We start from the raw sequence: 20,430 nt of genomic DNA on the forward strand, positions 1-20,430 counted from the left end.
AAATGTAAGAGGTTGGGTGTTTCTATGCTTCAACTTTTCACATTTTTTCTTTGTTGAGACATGATCTGTCTGTACCAAAGTTTGTTCCATTTTGCCTTTTTGTCTGTATGAAATCCCTGAGGCAGTGTTCGTTACATTTCCTTGGTGTTGCGCAAACGGCATTTGCCCTGAGAGAGCAATGGGGGCAGAGGAGTCCCCCCCAGGCCCAGCCCCTGGCTCAGCTGGCAGCACTTCCAGAGGCGTGTCCCCATTACTGCCAATGAAATCATGGTGGAGCTTCCTCCTTTGATTCCTGAACATCTCAGCTGGGAGTGGCTGGGGAGGCTTTGCTGAATTCAGTGCATTGGATCTAAAGGAGTGCTCTTGTCTCACTGTACTTGCTGGGATAAAAGTAGTGGGTTGACGCCTGTGGTAATCGGCGGAAGAAATGCGGCACTCAATATGAGTGATCAGCAAATCTCAAAACGTTATTGGTAGGCACATACATTTATATTGGTGTTAATGAGGCCAATACATATTGCAAAAGGCGAGCTCATTATTGGTTAGTTACTTATCAGCTAACTACGCCTACCTTAGCATTCTTGTGGCTACTATGTTGTAGCTGTCCACATCTTTTCTTCATATTTCTAACTAACGATCCTCTCCCCCATCCTGATGTTGCACCAAGGGCACAGTGCCCTTGCCAGGTTTGGACATTGACTGCTGACTCCTATCCTCATCTACTTGCTTAACTAACGGTATTATATCAGTGTGACCTTTGTCAACTAGCTAGCTGTTCACAAAATCCTCCACAAAAGTTCTCTGTTGTATTCCAGCTCTGGGCTTTTTTCCCATACTGCGTGCGACAAGACTGTAATTTTTGTTATAATTATAGTCACTGTTAGCCATCTAATTTTTAAGAAGGCTCCTGTGATTGATAGGACATTCCTTCCCCTCTCACACAGCCCGGCTCCAGCTTTCTGCTCCTTGATGCTCCTCTCTTGAAGCTCTTCGGGGAGGGACTGCCACGACCTAAGTCACCACCTCGGGTCTCCTTGATGTGCTCACTGCTGGACAGCCATCCCTCGCAGAACATCTTTCCCTCTCTGCCCAGACCTTCCTGATTCAGGGCAGCATCCCAAATGAGCTCCCAGAGAAGTTTCTGCATGTCACTGCTAGCCAGCGTGTCCCCATGCTGGTGCAGGAAAGCTTTGTGAACGGCCACTGCTGGGAAAGCAGGCTGAGGTGGCACAAGCAGCTCCTGCACTGCAGTGCAAGCTTCTCAGAGCTCCTGTCACAGCCCCAGCCCTGCTCCCAGCTCTGTGCATTCTGCCCCAACAGAAACAGCCACAGCAGGCAAGAATTTACTGCTTTTGGAAAAATATTTATTTATCAAGATCAAGAAAACAATCATTGTCTGCTAATACCAAGTATCACTATCACTAAATGTACCACTATCACAAAAACAATCACCATCCTCCGATATTAACTATCACTATCGCTAATACAATCACTGTCCTCTAATATCAAAGAACGCTATCATTAAAACAATCACTATCCTCTAATATTAACTATCACTATCATTAAAACAACCACCACCCTCTAATATCAAGTATCCCTATCACTATCACTAAAAGAATCACTACCACTATCACTATTTATGACTATCACTATCACTCTAATATCAAGTAACGCTATCATTGAAACAATCACTATCCCCTAATATTAACTAACGCTATCATTAAAACCATCACTATCCTCTAATATTAACTATCACTATCATTAAAACAACCACCACCCTCTAATATCAAGTGTCCCTATCACTATCACTAAAAGAATCACTACCACTATCACTATCTATGGCTATCACTATCACTAATCATCATCCTCTAAGAGATAGTAGTCCTGCAGGTATTGGTGGTAGGAGGGCCAAGAGGATGCTGTGGGCTGAGGTGACTCCAGGGAAATCCAGTGGTCCCGTGAAGAGGTGTTGTCAGCCAGAGCACAGAAGGAGCAGGTGGGCAGAGGTGACGGGTATGCGCTCATGTTCTTGTACAGCCGGGCGAGCTCTGCTGCAAAGAGCTCAGGAAACAGGCGGCAGCTGTCCCTGAACCCGTTGCCTTGGGCTCTCTCGCCGCTTCCCGCTCCTTCTCCTGGCTCTGCTTCACCTCTAGGCTGACCACAGCTTTCCCAGGAAGAGTCCCAGTCCTGTCCTGTTGCCTCTTTGTCCTCCTGGCTCCTCCTGCAGAAACAGATTTCCAAGAAGACTCCTCACAGATAGCAATTTGGAGCACAGTTTCCTCAGAGCCCTGCTAGGAGTCACCTGGGCGCTCCTACATGCTGCAAAGACTTTCTTGCCAATGGCAGCAATTAATAACTCACCTGTCTCTCTTCAGCAGCTGATGCATGACTAGATAGCCAGACACTGCCCCAAGCAGAAGCAAAGCTGAGGCTGCTACTGTCCCTACTAGGATGTAGTACTTGCTCGGGTCACAGTGTCCAGCAGTCTCGGCTTTTTGCCCACCGGATGACCCTGGCAGGAGAAGAGACAATGCAAGAGTCAGCGTTTGTGCTCTGCACTAGGCATAACCCCACAGTGTGCTTCAGATGCCCAAGGACTGGCACTGCTAGTGGATCAGAACTGACATCTGATGCTGTCTTCAGAGATGGCTTCCTCTGGCTCTGGTGTCTTAGCATCAGGGACCAAGAGGGATCCCATCGAGCTCTCATGCACAAGAGGCCAGTGTGTGCCAGGGAGCAGCACTGCCCCATCTAGTCCTCCGGGCTGCAGGCCCGGGCTGCGTGCTGGGCACCTGCAATTCACCCATGGAGAGCACTGCAGGGATGCAGCAGAAATGCTGCTCTTTGCCCAAGACAGCATCTAGCAAGCACTCACCTGAATATTCCTCAGGCTCAGCAAGTGTCCTGGTGTCCTCTATTGGTTCTCTTTTTTCATGTGAGCCTGGCACAATGTCACTTTCTTCCACAGCTAAGGTCTCCGGCACAGTCTCAGAATCTGTCTCTTCAGAAAAACAAGACATTGCACACATTAAGCAGAAGCCACTGCCCCTCAGCACAAGCAGGGTACCATGGCCTGGGCATTGCGGCAAGCGGCGCTGACGAGGCCGCTGTCCCCCCCAAGACAGGAGGAATCGACAGCTGGATTTTCTGCAGTGCAACAAGAAGTGCAGACCCAAACCAGCCAAGACTTAATCAACCAAATGACCCACAGAAGGAGTACCTTCAGGTTCCCCCTCACCCTTGGACTCCAGCTTCAAGCCGTCCCTGAGCCTGAGCTTTGCAAGGGGCAGCCAAGGCTTGCTCTGATGTCATTGCTGCCTCCATGCGGTGCTGAGCGTGTGGCGAACCCAAATTCAGCACTGGCCTTTGCCCAACATCTGGATGCCAATGTCTGCACAGAGCAGCCCTGGCCAGGAATGCTACAACTGCAGCAGCAGCTGGAGATGCCCCTGGCAGTCATCTGGAAGCACAGCTGCGAGCAGAGGCTGTGCTGGACCATCTCTAGGGCTCCCTGCAGGAGGTGTGAAATGCAGTGGGCCTGCAGCAAGACTCTGACTGAGTGCTTCTGCCTGTCCAGGATACAGCACATGCCTACAGGAAGCAAAAGCTCAGCTTCCCGGCTGCCAGGGTTAACAGAGTGGGATATGCTAACCAGACGGGGCTTCATGCAAGGCTGCCAGGAGCTCCTCTGGAACATCCGGCAATCCTTCAGGGAACTCTTCAGGAACCTTGTCATCGTTCATCCCTATTGTTAGATTTACAAAAGCACGTTAACCTATGACGGTATTTTTCTCGTGAATAAAACAGGGAAAAGGGGCGCTCCTTTTTGTGAAGGCAGGACAGACTGACTACTCACGCTTGAGGTACCAGCTCGGAGTCAGCACGGTATCTGCCCCTCGCTCAGGGGCTGAAAGAGCACTCTCTGTGTCCACAACTACAAGCAAACACCCACAAGAAGTTACCATCACGTGCACTGCCCTGATGGGCACACCTCAAGGCCTGGATGTGGGAGGCACTGCTAGGGCACGCTCAGGCAGGTCTGCATCCTCACAGCTGCAGGGGGGTCTGGCTGCCCTCGGGACACTGAGCTGGCAGCTCCCACATGAAGGGAAAAGCCGTGGCGTGCCCACATGATCTGTGTGCGGGTCAGCCCTGGAGCCGGACCAGAAGGCTGGACACCCAGAGCGGAGGGACGGACAGCCACTGCTGAGTGATGGAGAACTGCTGCTGAGCTTCCGGGCCTGACCCGACCCTCCCCACATCCTTGCTCCTTAGGAAGCTCTCTCCATGCTGCACCCGAAAGCAGCTGCAGCCCCTCACACCTCCCCTGGAGCCTCTGCCCCTCTGCCTGCCCCGTGGTGCCTTCCTGGCTCAGCCATCCCGGCTCAGCCATCCCTGCTCCCGGCCCCGCTGCTGCCAGCCAGGGCTGTGTGCTGGCCCCTGCCTGCCTACCTGCTCCCTGCCCAGCTGCTGGAGCACTCTGGGCATTCTGGGCTGGCAGGGCCACGAGAAAGAGCAGCAGGAGGTAGCGGCTCAGGACCATGATCCCCCCTGCTAGAAACACTCTTCTGCTGCTGCTGCTGCTGCTGCTGCTGCTGCAGTGTTGCCCAGAGTGAGCACTGAAGAGCACAGTGGGGCTCTGGAACCTGACATCAAACAGAGCTCTGTGACCTCATACCAAAGTGATGGCTGTGAAGGCCCCAATGTACACCCACGTTGCCTGTGAATTCTTGCACCTCCCCTCTACTGAATTTCCTTCTTCTGCACAGGAATGGAAGGAGCCAAATGGAGAAGGGCTGGAGTATTTTGGAGGCAGCATTGTGCATGGGAATGCAGAGGCACTCATGTCTTATTCCTCCGAAATTCCCTAGAAGAAGACCTGGATGAAGGCTGCTGTAAAAAGCCCAAATTCAAGAGTGTTTCTTTGGTAGTATTTTGGTCTGAAAGAATTGTGGCAAAAACCTGCTTTTCCCATGACTTCTGCTACACTTTCATGACCTTTGATGGCAGCACTGCTTCCATCCTCCACTGTCACACAAACATGGCTGTGCAGTGCTGACGCATCTCCCCCGCCAGCCTGCTTTACTCCCTTTTCCACTTCCAATGCTACTTAAAGCTCTCTCAAGGAGCCCTGCTAACTCTGGAGCCAAGAGCCTTTTTCCCTTTGAGGCAGATGTAGCCCATGTGCCACCATCAGGCCTGCTGTCCTGTAGAGTAACCCACGCTCAAACTCCCACACTGTTGCTGGGAACACCAGGCTGCCGGCCATTCACCTCTAGAGCCTTCCTGGGTCTGGCTCACTGCACGTGGCGGAAGAAAATACCACATGCGGCCCAGATCCCTCAAGCAGTCATCCAGAGCCCCTGAGCTCCCTCTGCCTTGTCCTCGGACACCATCAGGCACCGCCACGGGACACACACAAATGTCTTGGTTGCTGCAGATATCAGGTAACACTGCTGGCCTTTTAGCCGAGCAGCTCTTCTGGCAAATAAATATGCATGACTTATGTGTGCCAGGCAACCTCCGCTCAGAAGCTCTTGGACAGCCTTCTAGAGCACCTTTGGTACAGTTGTCCCTGAAGCACCACTTAAGCCCCAGGTGTTTCCAGCTGCAAGCAAAGAGGCACTGACAGATTTCCACCCTTCAGGTCTCTCTCCAAGGCTCGTAAGAGTCCTATGCAGCTGACAAGCTGCAGAAACTCGGCCCATGGCATCCTCTGGAATCAAGCACACATCACTGCCCACCGTGAAGGCCGCAGCCCATAATGAGCAGAGGGCCAGAGCAGGCTGGAGGGTGTCTTGGTGACATCTCCTTCCTACGTAGCACCCAGGCAGGCTGCCCAGCTGCCTCGGCCTTGGCTCTGAGCACCATCTCGGGCCCTCCATTCCTGCCCCAGGGGAGGCACCGATGAACACGGCCCTCCTTTGTTCCTTGAGGGGCCACACGCCCAGGCTCTCCCTTACCGCGCTCCGCGCCATTGTGCTGCTCGGCGGCCCGTCACCAGCTGCGGCACCAGTGTCCCCAGAGCTCCTGTGCTGCTGCTGAAGCCGCCCGCGGCGTGTGGCCCGGCGGGGCGGCAGCGCTGCCCGCAGCCCGCGGCCTCCTCGTCCCCTGCTGCCGCCATTGCGCACGGGGCCCTGAGGGGCGGGCACGGGGCTGCGGGGCTGTGCCGGCCCCGCTTGCCGGGCCTCAGCCCCAGCTGCTGCCGCTGGCTGGCAGCGACCACTGCAGCAGGAAAACACCTCGGGCTTTACTGGATTACATACAAAAACTGCCCCCGGTCTTCTCCTTTTGTGTTGCTCTAGCCACTTGCCCGTCCCTTGCTTGCCCGCTATAGCCCTGTTCTTTGCCACTCGCTCTCTATTTTGTTGTCCCTCCAAAGCTTCTTCAACAGTCTCCATCCCGCCCCAGCCCAGCGTTCGCTCTCTCCTGCTCCCTCCTGCTCATTCTGCGTCTCTTCCTCTGTCCCTGCTGCCCCTTCCCGCAGCTCCGGCCCCGTTCCCTGGCCCTCTTTTGCTCCTCTTGTCTCTCCGTTCTGCTTCCTGCCCCTGTCTCTTGGGTCTCTATTTCTCGGCTCCGCTCCCTGGGCCATGCTCGCTTCAGACTCCCAGGCCAACCGCCCCGGCAGCCGCTCTCTGCAGCTGGGACGCGGCGGGGAGCTCTCCTGCGGCGGCACGACAGCGGCCAATGGGGCCCGGCACCGGTGCCTCGGCCCTCGTGCCGGAGCGGGGCCGCTCCCAGGCAGCGGCGGCAGCTGGAGCTGTGGCCCGGGAAGCGGGGCCGGCACAGCCCCACAGCCCCGGGCCCGCCCCTCCCGGCCCCAGTGGCAGAGAGCAGGGATGAGGTGGCAAACCAAAGCACTGGCCACTGGACAGAGCAACACACAAGGCAAATGCCAGGCACGCTTTTTGCCGGACCCCATTGAATCCAGAGCTCTTTTGCTGCTGCAGTGGCATGTCAGCTCCCTCAGAAGCAGCCGAGGCATTTGAGAAAGGGCACTGCAGGGCATGAGCATGCATATGTCCCACAGCTCTCAGTTGTGCATCTGGAAGGCTGCAAGTATGGGTGTCTATATGAGAAGAGTTTGTCAGGCTTGCTTCAAGGCTTGAGGCACAGCTCTCTTCTCAACAGAGCCTTGGGCTGCCCTCTCAGGAGGTGGCTATCTCAGAGCTGCTGCTATCTCAGACAGGCCCATGAGAGACAGCGCAGAGGCGCAGCTGGAGCTGCTGTGGAGAGCAGAGGAGAGGAACAAGGCTGAGGAGCTCAGTGGTTCCTCTTCATCACTTCAAAGGGAAGAGCATTGTCTTGGGACAGTCTTTACCACCCGAGCAAGAAGTAGAAGGACCCCCCCAAAAGCCCACTGTCCAGAGATGCCTTCAAGCATCTCTCCGGCAATTGCTGCCGGCAATATCCTCCCCACACACTGCAGGCAACAGTCAGCCTCAACAGCAGCTGTGCTGCGTTCCTTGGACAGCAGCTTTGCTGCACTCACACCTCCAGCTTTGGCTGCAGATGGCCCAGCTGGAGCAGGCATGGGCAAAGGCCTGCAGGACCACCGTCAGTCGGATTCGTGAGCCCAGGACAGCAGTGCCCTGGCATGCTGGTTTCTTGCAGTGCCTCGCTTTCTTCATCTGAGACAGGCACTCCGTCACTTCTTTCCACCTGGAAGGCCTTCCTACATTCCATCACTTGAGAAATCCAGCAGGAAATACCCCCATCTATATTGCCTGAGTCTTAATCTCCCTGAACTAAAAGTTAAGTCAAGTCCAAAAACAGGGATAAAGGAGCCTGCAACTGCCACACTCGCTCAAGCAAAAGATCACATCAAAGTTTGTGGTAATCGGCGGAAGAAATGCGGCACTCAATATGAGTGATCAGCAAATCTCAAAACGTTATTGGTAGGCACATACATTTATATTGGTGTTAATGAGGCCAATACATATTGCAAAAGGCGAGCTCATTATTGGTTAGTTACTTATCAGCTAACTACGCCTACCTTAGCATTCTTGTGGCTACTATGTTGCAGCTGTCCACATCTTTTCTTCATATTTCTAACTAACGATCCTCTCCCCCATCCTGATGTTGCACCAAGGGCACAGTGCCCTTGCCAGGTTTGGACATTGACTGCTGACTCCTATCCTCATCTACTTGCTTAACTAACGGTATTATATCAGTGTGACCTTTGTCAACTAGCTAGCTGTTCACAAAATCCTCCACAAAAGTTCTCTGTTGTATTCCAGCTCTGGGCTTTTTTCCCATACTGCGTGCGACAAGACTGTAATTTTTGTTATAATTATAGTCACTGTTAGCCATCTAATTTTTAAGAAGGCTCCTGTGATTGATAGGACAATCCTTCCCCTCTCACACAGCCCGGCTCCAGCTTTCTGCTCCTTGATGCTCCTCTCTTGAAGCTCTTCGGGGAGGGACTGCCACGACCTAAGTCACCACCTCGGGTCTCCTTGATGTGCTCACTGCTGGACAGCCATCCCTCGCAGAACATCTTTCCCTCTCTGCCCAGACCTTCCTGATTCAGGGCAGCATCCCAAATGAGCTCCCAGAGAAGTTTCTGCATGTCACTGCTAGCCAGCGTGTCCCCATGCTGGTGCAGGAAAGCTTTGTGAACGGCCACTGCTGGGAAAGCAGGCTGAGGTGGCACAAGCAGCTCCTGCACTGCAGTGCAAGTTTCTCAGAGCTCCTGTCACAGCCCCAGCCCTGCTCCCAGCTCTGTGCGTTCTGCCCCAACAGAAACAGCCGCAGCAGGCAAGAATTTACTGCTTTTGGAAAAATATTTATTTATCAAGATCAAGAAAACAATCATTGTCTGCTAATACCAAGTATCACTATCACTAAATGTACCACTATCACAAAAACAATCACCATCCTCCAATATTAACTATCACTATCGCTAATACAATCACTGTCCTCTAATATCAAAGAACGCTATCATTAAAACAATCACTATCCTCTAATATTAACTATCACTATCATTGAAACAACCACCACCCTCTAATATCAAGTATCCCTATCACTAGCACTAAAAGAATCACTACCACTATCACTATTTATGACTATCACTATCACTAATACAATCACCCTCCTCTAATATCAAGTAACGCTATCATTGAAACAATCACTATCCCCTAATATTAAAGAACGCTATCATTAAAACCATCACTATCCTCTAATATTAACTATCACTATCATTAAAACAACCACCACCCTCTAATATCAAGTGTCCCTATCACTATCACTAAAAGAATCACTACCACTATCACTATCTATGGCTATCACTATCACTATCTATGGCTATCACTATCACTAATCATCATCCTCTAAGAGATAGTAGTCCTGCAGGTATTGGTGGTAGGAGGGCCAAGAGGATGCTGTGGGCTGAGGTGACTCCAGGGAAATCCAGTGGTCCCGTGAAGAGGCGTTGTCAGCCAGAGCACAGAAGGAGCAGGTGGGCAGAGGTGACGGGTATGCGCTCATGTTCTTGTACAGCCGGGCGAGCTCTGCTGCAAAGAGCTCAGGAAACAGGCGGCAGCTGTCCCTGAACCCGTTGCCTTGGGCTCTCTCGCCGCTTCCCGCTCCTTCTCCTGGCTCTGCTTCACCTCTAGGCTGACCACAGCTTTCCCAGGAAGAGTCCCAGTCCTGTCCTGTTGCCTCTTTGTCCTCCTGGCTCCTCCTGCAGAAACAGATTTCCAAGAAGACTCCTCACAGATAGCAATTTGGAGCACAGTTTCCTCAGAGCCCTGCTAGGAGCCACCTGGGCGCTCCTGCATGCTGCAAAGACTTTCTTGCCAATGGCAGCAATTAATAACTCACCTGTCTCTCTTCAGCAGCTGATGCATGACTAGATAGCCAGACACTGCCCCAAGCAGAAGCAAAGCTGAGGCTGCTACTGTCCCTACTAGGATGTAGTACTTGCTCGGGTCACAGTGTCCAGCAGTCTCGGCTTTTTGCCCACCGGATGACCCTGGCAGGAGAAGAGACAATGCAAGAGTCAGCGTTTGTGCTCTGCACTAGGCATAACCCCACAGTGTGCTTCAGATGCCCAAGGACTGGCACTGCTAGTGGATCAGAACTGACATCTGATGCTGTCTTCAGAGATGGCTTCCTCTGGCTCTGGTGTCTTAGCATCAGGGACCAAGAGGGATCCCATCGAGCTCTCATGCACAAGAGGCCAGTGTGTGCCAGGGAGCAGCACTGCCCCATCTAGTCCTCCGGGCTGCAGGCCCGGGCTGCGTGCTGGGCACCTGCAATTCACCCATGGAGAGCACTGCAGGGATGCAGCAGAAATGCTGCTCTTTGCCCAAGACAGCATCTAGCAAGCACTCACCTGAATATTCCTCAGGCTCAGCAAGTGTCCTGGTGTCCTCTATTGGTTCTCTTTTTTCATGTGAGCCTGGCACAATGTCACTTTCTTCCACAGCTAAGGTCTCCGGCACAGTCTCAGAATCTGTCTCTTCAGAAAAACAAGACATTGCACACATTAAGCAGAAGCCACTGCCCCTCAGCACAAGCAGGGTACCATGGCCTGGGCATTGCGGCAAGCGGCGCTGACGAGGCCGCTGTCCCCCCCAAGACAGGAGGAATCGACAGCTGGATTTTCTGCAGTGCAACAAGAAGTGCAGACCCAAACCAGCCAAGACTTAATCAACCAAATGACCCACAGAAGGAGTACCTTCAGGTTCCCCCTCACCCTTGGACTCCAGCTTCAAGCCGTCCCTGAGCCTGAGCTTTGCAAGGGGCAGCCAAGGCTTGCTCTGATGTCATTGCTGCCTCCATGCGGTGCTGAGCGTGTGGCGAACCCAAATTCAGCACTGGCCTTTGCCCAACATCTGGATGCCAATGTCTGCACAGAGCAGCCCTGGCCAGGAATGCTACAACTGCAGCAGCAGCTGGAGATGCCCCTGGCAGTCATCTGGAAGCACAGCTGCGAGCAGAGGCTGTGCTGGACCATCTCTAGGGCTCCCTGCAGGAGGTGTGAAATGCAGTGGGCCTGCAGCAAGACTCTGACTGAGTGCTTCTGCCTGTCCAGGATACAGCACATGCCTACAGGAAGCAAAAGCTCAGCTTCCCGGCTGCCAGGGTTAATAGAGTGGGATATACTAACCAGACGGGGCTTCATGCAAGGCTGCCAGGAGCTCCTCTGGAACATCCGGCAATCCTTCAGGGAACTCTTCAGGAACCTTGTCATCGTTCATCCCTATTGTTAGATTTACAAAAGCACGTTAACCTATGACGGTATTTTTCTCGTGAATAAAACAGGGAAAAGGGGCGCTCCTTTTTGTGAAGGCAGGACAGACTGACTACTCACGCTTGAGGTACCAGCTCGGAGTCAGCACGGTATCTGCCCCTCGCTCAGGGGCTGAAAGAGCACTCTCTGTGTCCACAACTACAAGCAAACACCCACAAGAAGTTACCATCACGTGCACTGCCCTGATGGGCACACCTCAAGGCCTGGATGTGGGAGGCACTGCTAGGGCACGCTCAGGCAGGTCTGCATCCTCACAGCTGCAGGGGGGTCTGGCTGCCCTTGGGACACTGAGCTGGCAGCTCCCACATGAAGGGAAAAGCTGTGGCGTGCCCACATGATCTGTGTGCGGGTCAGCCCTGGAGCCGGACCAGAAGGCTGGCCAACCAGAGCGGAGGGACGGACAGCCACTGCTGAGTGATGGAGAACTGCTGCTGAGCTTCCGGGCCTGACCCGACCCTCCCCACATCCTTGCTCCTTAGGAAGCTCTCTCCATGCTGCACCCGAAAGCAGCTGCAGCCCCTCACACCTCCCCTGGAGCCTCTGCCCCTCTGCCTGCCCCGTGGTGCCTTCCTGGCTCAGCCATCCCGGCTCAGCCATCCCTGCTCCCGGCCCCGCTGCTGCCAGCCAGGGCTGTGTGCTGGCCCCTGCCTGCCTACCTGCTCCCTGCCCAGCTGCTGGAGCACTCTGGGCATTCTGGGCTGGCAGGGCCACGAGAAAGAGCAGCAGGAGGTAGCGGCTCAGGACCATGATCCCCCCTGCTAGAAACACTCTTCTGCTGCTGCTGCTGCTGCTGCTGCTGCTGCTGCTGCTGCAGTGTTGCCCAGAGTGAGCACTGAAGAGCACAGTGGGGCTCTGGAACCTGACATCAAACAGAGCTCTGTGACCTCATACCAAAGTGATGGCTGTGAAGGCCCCAATGTACACCCACGTTGCCTGTGAATTCTTGCACCTCCCCTCTACTGAATTTCCTTCTTCTGCACAGGAATGGAAGGAGCCAAATGGAGAAGGGCTGGAGTATTTTGGAGGCAGCATTGTGCATGGGAATGCAGAGGCACTCATGTCTTATTCCTCCGAAATTCCCTAGAAGAAGACCTGGATGAAGGCTGCTGTAAAAAGCCCAAATTCAAGAGTGTTTCTTTGGTAGTATTTTGGTCTGAAAGAATTGTGGCAAAAACCTGCTTTTCCCATGACTTCTGCTACACTTTCATGACCTTTGATGGCAGCACTGCTTCCATCCTCCACTGTCACACAAACATGGCTGTGCAGTGCTGACGCATCTCCCCCGCCAGCCTGCTTTACTCCCTTTTCCACTTCCAATGCTACTTAAAGCTCTCTCAAGGAGCCCTGCTAACTCTGGAGCCAAGAGCCTTTTTCCCTTTGAGGCAGATGTAGCCCATGTGCCACCATCAGGCCTGCTGTCCTGTAGAGTAACCCACGCTCAAACTCCCACACTGTTGCTGGGAACACCAGGCTGCCGGCCATTCACCTCTAGAGCCTTCCTGGGTCTGGCTCACTGCACGTGGCGGAAGAAAATACCACATGCGGCCCAGATCCCTCAAGCAGTCATCCAGAGCCCCTGAGCTCCCTCTGCCTTGTCCTCGGACACCATCAGGCACCGCCACGGGACACACACAAATGTCTTGGTTGCTGCAGATATCAGGTAACACTGCTGGCCTTTTAGCCGAGCAGCTCTTCTGGCAAATAAATATGCATGACTTATGTGTGCCAGGCAACCTCCGCTCAGAAGCTCTTGGACAGCCTTCTAGAGCACCTTTGGTACAGTTGTCCCTGAAGCACCACTTAAGCCCCAGGTGTTTCCAGCTGCAAGCAAAGAGGCACTGACAGATTTCCACCCTTCAGGTCTCTCTCCAAGGCTCGTAAGAGTCCTATGCAGCTGACAAGCTGCAGAAACTCGGCCCATGGCATCCTCTGGAATCAAGCACACATCACTGCCCACCGTGAAGGCCGCAGCCCATAATGAGCAGAGGGCCAGAGCAGGCTGGAGGGTGTCTTGGTGACATCTCCTTCCTACGTAGCACCCAGGCAGGCTGCCCAGCTGCCTCGGCCTTGGCTCTGAGCACCATCTCGGGCCCTCCATTCCTGCCCGAGGGAAGGCACCGATGAACACGGCCCTCCTTTGTTCCTTGAGGGGCCACACGCCCAGGCTCTCCCTTACCGCGCTCCGCGCCATTGTGCTGCTCGGCGGCCCGTCACCAGCTGCGGCACCAGTGTCCCCAGAGCTCCTGTGCTGCTGCTGAAGCCGCCCGCGGCGTGTGGCCCGGCGGGGTGGCAGCGCTGCCCGCAGCCCGCGGCCTCCTCGTCCCCTGCTGCCGCCATTGCGCACGGGGCCCTGAGGGGCGGGCACGGGGCTGCGGGGCTGTGCCGGCCCCGCTTGCCGGGCCTCAGCCCCAGCTGCTGCCGCTGGCTGGCAGCGACCACTGCAGCAGGAAAACACCTCGGGCTTTACTGGATTACATACAAAAACTGCCCCCGGTCTTCTCCTTTTGTGTTGCTCTAGCCACTTGCCCGTCCCTTGCTTGCCCGCTATAGCCCTGTTCTTTGCCACTCGCTCTCTATTTTGTTGTCCCTCCAAAGCTTCTTCAACAGTCTCCATCCCGCCCCAGCCCAGCGTTCGCTCTCTCCTGCTCCCTCCTGCTCATTCTGCGTCTCTTCCTCTGTCCCTGCTGCCCCTTCCCGCAGCTCCGGCCCCGTTCCCTGGCCCTCTTTTGCTCCCCTTGTCTCTCCGTTCTGCTTCCTGCCCCTGTCTCTTGGGTCTCTATTTCTCGGCTCCGCTCCCTGGGCCATGCTCGCTTCAGACTCCCAGGCCAACCGCCCCGGCAGCCGCTCTCTGCAGCTGGGACACAGCGGGGAGCTCTCCTGCGGCGGCATGACAGCGGCCAATGGGGCCCGGCACCGGTGCCTCGGCCCTCGCGCCGGAGCGGGGCCGCTCCCAGGCAGCGGCGGCAGCTGGAGCTGCGGCCCGGGAAGCGGGGCCGGCACAGCCCCACAGCCCCGGGCCCGCCTTTCCCGGCCCCAGTGGCAGAGAATGGGGATGAGGTGGCAAACCAAGGCACTGGCCACTGGACAGAGCAACACACAAGGCAAATGCCAGGCACGCTTTTTGCTGGACCCCTTTGAATCCAGAGCTCTTTTGCTGCCGCAGTGGCATGTCAGCTCCCTCAGAAGCAGCCGAGGCATTTCAGAAAGGGCACTGCAGGGCATGAGCATGCATATGTCCCACAGCTCTCAGTTGTGCATCTGGAAGGCTGCAAGTGTGGGTGTCTATATGAGAAGAGTTTGTCAGGCTTGCTTCAAGGCTTGAGGCACAGCTCTCTTCTCAACAGAGCCTTGGGCTGCCCTCTCAGGAGGTGGCTATCTCAGAGCTGCTGCTATCTCAGACAGGCCCATGAGAGACAGCGCAGAGGCGCAGCTGGAGCTGCTGTGGAGAGCAGAGGAGAGGAACAAGGCTGAGGAGCTCAGTGGTTCCTCTTCATCACTTCAAAGGGAAGAGCATTGTCTTGGGACACTCTTTACCGCCCGAGCAAGAAGTAGAAGGACCCCCCCAAAAGCCCACTGTCCAGAGATGCCTTCAAGCATCTCTCTGGCAATTGCTGCCGGCAATATCCTCCCCACACACTGCAGGCAACAGTCAGCCTCAACAGCAGCTGTGCTGCGTTCCTTGGACAGCAGCTTTGCTGCACTCACACCTGCAGCTTTGACTGCAGATGGCCCAGCTGGAGCAGGCATGGGCAAAGGCCTGCAGGACCACCGTCAGTCGGACTCGTGAGCCCAGGACAGCAGTTCCCTGGCATGCTGGTTTCTTGCAGTGCCTCGCTTTCTTCATCTGAGACAGGCACTCCGTCACTTCTTTCCACCTGGAAGGCCTTCCTACATTCCATCACTTGAGAAATCCAGCAGGAAATACCCCCATCTATATTGCCTGAGTCTTAATCTCCCTGAACTAAAAGTTAAGTCCAGTCCAAAAACAGGAATAAAGGAGCCTGCAACTGCCACACTCGCTCAAAAAAAAGATCACATCAAAGTTTGTGGTATTCCTCACTCTCCCACAAGCCAAGCAATTATTGAAAGAGCACATCAAACATTAAAACGCATTTTAGATCAACAGAGAGGGGGAGCAGAGGTCACACCGCAGATGAGACTGAACAAAGCTTTGTATGTTTTTAATTTCCTAAACAGTTCGTTTTGCAGAAGCTGATCCATCAATTTTTAGGCATTTTTCAAATAACACGCAGGCGAAACTGAAAGAAAATCCACCTGTTTTAATTAGAAACCCTGAGTCTGGACAAATTGAAGGTCTTTTCCAATTAATAACCTGGGGCAAAGGGTATGCTTCTGTCTCTACAGGTGCTGGAATTAGGTGGGTCCCAGCCAAAAATGTCAAACCATATCGCACCCCAGAACGTGTTGACAAGTCCAGAACCGAGGAAGCAAGTACGCAGATGTGAGCCGAGCACAGAGATCCCTGGTCACGCCTGACGTTCCTTGTTCATCGGTGGAACCTGCAAATTCTGGCTTTGTGTTAATGTTATTTATAAGTGTGTCAATTGTATGTCAAATGTTTGTTTTGTAGAGCTGACTTTTGGCAAAAGTTTGGGTTTTTGTTTTTGTTGAAAGCAAAATTTTAGAAATTGATATATATGTAAGGATTCTGCCAAAATTTAGCTCATGGATAAGATGAAGCAAATGCAAGTTGTATGTTGGTATTGGTGGGTTTTAATTCTTTTTTGTCGTGCAGATTTGCCTGTGGAACAACCAAAACCAAATGTTTGGGTGACCTTAGCCAAGGCAGCCGGCTCAGATACCATACGGTTGTCTAATTCGGAACCAGAAAAACCTTTCTCAACCTGTCTGGTTGGTGTGCCAGTAAAAGAGTTGCCTTTAGTCAAAAAACAATCCAATGGTAAGCCAGGTGAAATTGACAATGGAAACAATCCCACACTGAATTGGAACCTTTGGGCCAAAAAACTTCTGAGGTCAGCTTCTGAACCCCAAGAATTGGAAATCCTTGGTTCTTTAACAATAGATTTTTGCTTTACCTTCATAGCTAGTGCTTGGCGAAAAGGTGATCCTCCAAATTTCAATGTTACTCCCCATTACTTTGCATATAGAAATTTGAGGTTTTGGTGTAATTCTTCAAACAGTTGGGATGTGCTTCCTGAGGCTGACCTACATCTACGGCAATTGCCTAAGGGATATTGGTTCATTTGTGGAGACAGGGCTTGGCAAGGCATTCCAGCACACCTTGAAGGTGACCCTTGTGGCATTGGGATGCTCACTGTAATCGCACCCTCAGCTAAAGCGGTCAGGAAAAGGAAACAAAGGAAAACAAGATCTGCTCATCATTACGATGAGAACTGTCAGAGTGATTTCATGCCTTGGAAAGCTGCAAGAAGGGTTTCAGCAAGTATATTTTTACCCCAATTGACTTCAGCAGTGGCTTTGAAACAATTAGATCGAGTTGGGTGTTGGCTGAGCAAGCAAACTAATGCCACATCCTCTGCCATTAGTGATATGCTGACCGATGTTGATAGTGTTGGACATGCTACCCTTCAAAACTGAGCAGCAATTGACTTTCTTTTACTGGCACATGGACATGGTTGTGAGGAATTTGAAGGACTGTGTTGTATGAACCTGTCTGATCATTCGGAATCCATTCACAAAAGCGTACAAAACCTGAAAGATTTGACAGCCCAAATTAAAGAGGATGGTGAATCCTGGTTGGATGATCTGTTCCAAGAATGGAGCTTTGCACCTTGGCTAAGGCAACTTTGCAAGATAGGTCTCTATTTATTGGGTGTTTTGTTAATGCTTCATCATGGCCACACTGTGGGTCAGCAGCCTGTCTTTGAAAGTGGGAGAAGAAGGATGTTGTGCCACTGAGGCAAGAAAAGTGGTTTCCAAGGCTGTTCACAGGACACCCCAGGAGCTCGTCAGGCAGCACAAGCTCCTGGGAGCGCTCAGTGTCTCTGACAAGCTCAGGAGGAGCTGGGCCCAGGGGCTGTTCAGCAAGGCCCAGGCCTCACAAGCTTTTCTCAGGCCACCGTGTGGCCGCACAAGGCCGGGGGCATTCACCACCACAATCTGAAGCACAAAGTTTTGATGTAGGGTAAAAAGCCATGGCCCAGTGGAAGTGGGCTGTGTCCTCAGGCCTGTGGGAGAATCACAATGCAGATCCTTGTGCACCTGATTCCATCTCTCCCACTTTTCTAAGTTCTTGGTGGCAAGGTCATTTAGGTTAGACACACAGCTCACTGTAGCTTTCTGCACAATGAATTAAAGTGAGATTACACATCCCAAATCGTGTTCTCTTACCGTTTAACTGACTGATTTAAGGAATTTCTGGAGCAGCAAACTTGCTTCCTCAAATATTTACTGTCTGTGGCACAGAGAACAGAGGAAAGATTTAATGTCAAAGGCATCGCCCAGGCAATGCTCTTTTGACAAGTTCTGCCCTGAGCTTTCCTGAGGAAGATTGGAAAGGTTCAGTGTCACTAGCACAAGCTCCTGCAATGGCTGCTGGCCAGCAGAGCAGGGCTGGCAGCTGGGAAACAAGTGTTGCCACAAGCAGCAGCTCAACCAGGGCAGCAAATCCAGAGCAGGGAAGGAGCTGATCTGAAGGCCAAACCCCCTTTTAGCTCCTCCCAAGAGGGCTGGAACAGTTCCTCATCCCAGTGAGGTGCAGTGCTGGACCCCACAGCTCTGTGTGAGCACTGGACAAAAGTTTGCTCCCACTGGCTGGTGCGATGGTTTCTACAGGAGCTCTGGGTTCGTGTTTGTGCTGGACACAAGGAGGAGACGAGGAGCCAAGTGCACTGACACACCTTTGCCTTGAGCATAGCCCGGCCTGGACCAAACACACTGCAAGGGTTCCCCTTTGGCCCATGTCTCGAAACATCAGGTGCACTGTTTGATGACTCAGGCTGGTTTGGTGTCAAGGAATTTGCCTCAGAAAGACTGGGTTTGTCTCCCTCTGTGCCTTCCCCTCAGCAGCATTGCGGATGTTCCTGTGTGAAGCCATCTATCCCATGCAGTTTGAGACAACTTAAAACAATAAGTTGTGTCCTCTAAACTGTTCCAACAATCCCCTTCCAGCAACAGGAAATGAAAACTAAAGAAAAAAGGCCAGTGACTTCTAGATACCAAACTGTCAGACCTCACTGTCCCCCCTCTGGAACAAAGGCCCAAAATGCCGGAGGACAATCCCCCCAGGACACGCGTCACAAGATGGCTCCGGGTTCTCCCTCAGGAAGAACAGGAGCTGTCACAGAGCAGTTCCAGCAGGAGATGAAAGTTCGGTGGCTCGTCTGGCATCTGGCACTTTCTCCCAATGGCAGAGCTCTGTGGAGTGCTCACGGCAGGGGAATCAGCTGGGCTGGAGCCCCTCGTGTCTTTTCTGCCCAGCGTGGCACAGCTCACACTCTTGGGCTGGGAGTGGGACCGTTCCACTTCTGCCAGCACGATGTCCCTGGGCTTGGACAAACAGTTTTCTGCCAGGACAGCCCTGCAGACTGTTCCACATATCTTTCATAAAGCCCATAAAAACAACTCCAAACACTCTGCCTACAGCAGCTTTCAGAAAGAGCTGCAGAAATCCAGGACAGCTTAAAGCGAGAGTCAGAAGGCTTTTGTCTTGTTCCTGCCTGCAGAATACTTGATGATCTGATGCAATTTTATTCAAATGTAACATGGGATCTGAGTTTTTCTATTAAAATATTTCATGATGAGTGCAAGCCTCTAGAGCATGAGGTACAGGAGTGATGTGTGAAACCATGAGCATATCCTCCAAAGTGGCCAGTTTAGTTGTCCATTTTACTATTCTTGTATTTATTCTACACTAATAAGCAAAATCAAGCTTTGCTTGGATGTAAAACAGGCACGGCATACACTACAGTCCTCACAGGATCACCAGGGCTGGCAGTGACAAAGCATGCAATCTGCTTCATTGTGAACCACTACAGAGCTACATCACAATGTGGGTTTAAGTAGCATGGTATTATTAAGACCTCCTTTTTTGCATGAGATACAAAAAGGAAGTCCCACATGACCTTCATGCAAGCATGCAGTAAAGAACTGATCCTGCTATCCTAACAAAGCTTTGGCTTTGGCATTTACACTCTTCCCATTCATCTTTTGACGCAGACACTCCAGGTTTTCCCCCCCACCCCTGCAAGGCTGGCAGTCGCTGTTTCCCATTTACTGTTCTTCCCTAGAGCCAGTACAGCGGCTGGTGAAACTAAAAGCCCTGAGATCTGGATATCATGAAGGAGAATGAAATACTAATTAAGTGTTCACATTAGTAATACCCAGGTCTGCATTCCCAGTGCTCTGAAGTAGCAGCTGGAGGTCCTCGCATTGTTCCTGTTTGTGGATGTTCATGTTTCAGGGCTGCAACAGCAATGGCTTTGAGGAGGGACAAGAATGCCCCTATTCAAACAGTGGTTTTGCAAGGAGATATGAAGTTTCACTGCCCTTTTTAGAATATTTTAGAAAGATCTAAGAGAATATTGTGGCATGGAGCAGATCCCTAATTGTGTCTCCAGAGAAAGCCCCAAAGCACACGTTCACTCTGCCGCTGATGGCAACCCCATAAGCACATGGACTTGTTTTCCCTGCAACATGCCACCCTGCCTGGGCTTTACTAGACCAGGACTAGACTCATAGCTAAGCAAACACATGCAGCCACGTGATATAGAGTTTTCCCATCAGAAAACCTAATTAACGCATTCACACGCAGTTCCTTCTGTAACATCAGAAGCTGGCAACCATGAGGACTTTGCTGTCAAAAGCTTGCAGTATGCATTGGGCCCAGGAAGTGTTTTCCCTTAAGGCAAAGCAAATTGAAATGTGAACTTTAAAAGTTTCAAAAGACTATGAAAGGAAACTGCAAAAGAATTTCTGGATAGGGAGTATTGTCAATGATTATGCAGCCCACCAAGCAATTCTGGAGCAGAATCCTGAATTGCTTGTTCCAGCTATGCAGGAATTCATTACCCTGGCAGGCAGTGGTCCATGGGAACAAATGATCCCTCAGCTCTGGGCTGAATGGTACACAGGCTGCACTTTAGGTTTGAGGAAACCTTGTCACTCGTTATTGGCCTCCCAGTCCACTCATCCTTCTGCAAACAAGTTGCAAACAACAAAGTTGGACT

The 20,430-nt window shown here is 52.5% G+C and overlaps 2 protein-coding genes across 4 annotated transcripts; both read right to left on the reverse strand.

Annotated features, from left to right (window-relative positions):
• Positions 1-1,342: 1,342 nt before the first annotated feature.
• On the reverse strand, positions 1,343-5,865 carry LOC135291780 (uncharacterized). 2 transcript variants are annotated; one of them, XM_064406044.1, is made up of 6 exons: positions 4,453-5,865; positions 3,857-3,934; positions 3,653-3,745; positions 2,876-3,001; positions 2,362-2,512; positions 1,343-2,221 (listed from the first exon to the last, which is right to left on the reverse strand). In XM_064406044.1, the coding sequence occupies exons 1-6, from the start codon at positions 4,541-4,543 to the stop codon at positions 1,855-1,857; spliced, it is 906 nt and encodes a 301-aa protein (XP_064262114.1). In that variant the 5' UTR covers positions 4,544-5,865; the 3' UTR covers positions 1,343-1,854. The 2 variants fall into 2 exon arrangements, with proteins under 2 accessions (XP_064262114.1, XP_064262115.1); XM_064406045.1 differs by lacking the exon at positions 3,857-3,934 and having other exon boundaries at positions 4,453-5,864.
• Positions 5,866-8,767: 2,902 nt separating this feature from the next.
• On the reverse strand, positions 8,768-13,354 carry LOC135291779 (uncharacterized). 2 transcript variants are annotated; one of them, XM_064406042.1, is made up of 6 exons: positions 11,917-13,354; positions 11,321-11,398; positions 11,117-11,209; positions 10,340-10,465; positions 9,826-9,976; positions 8,768-9,685 (listed from the first exon to the last, which is right to left on the reverse strand). In XM_064406042.1, the coding sequence occupies exons 1-6, from the start codon at positions 12,005-12,007 to the stop codon at positions 9,319-9,321; spliced, it is 906 nt and encodes a 301-aa protein (XP_064262112.1). In that variant the 5' UTR covers positions 12,008-13,354; the 3' UTR covers positions 8,768-9,318. The 2 variants fall into 2 exon arrangements, with proteins under 2 accessions (XP_064262112.1, XP_064262113.1); XM_064406043.1 differs by lacking the exon at positions 11,321-11,398 and having other exon boundaries at positions 11,917-13,353.
• Between the last annotated feature and the right edge of the window lie 7,076 nt (positions 13,355-20,430).

The sequence above is a fragment of the Passer domesticus genome, unplaced genomic scaffold, assembly GCF_036417665.1.
Source record: "Passer domesticus isolate bPasDom1 unplaced genomic scaffold, bPasDom1.hap1 HAP1_SCAFFOLD_116, whole genome shotgun sequence".
Lineage (NCBI taxonomy): Eukaryota > Metazoa > Chordata > Aves > Passeriformes > Passeridae > Passer > Passer domesticus.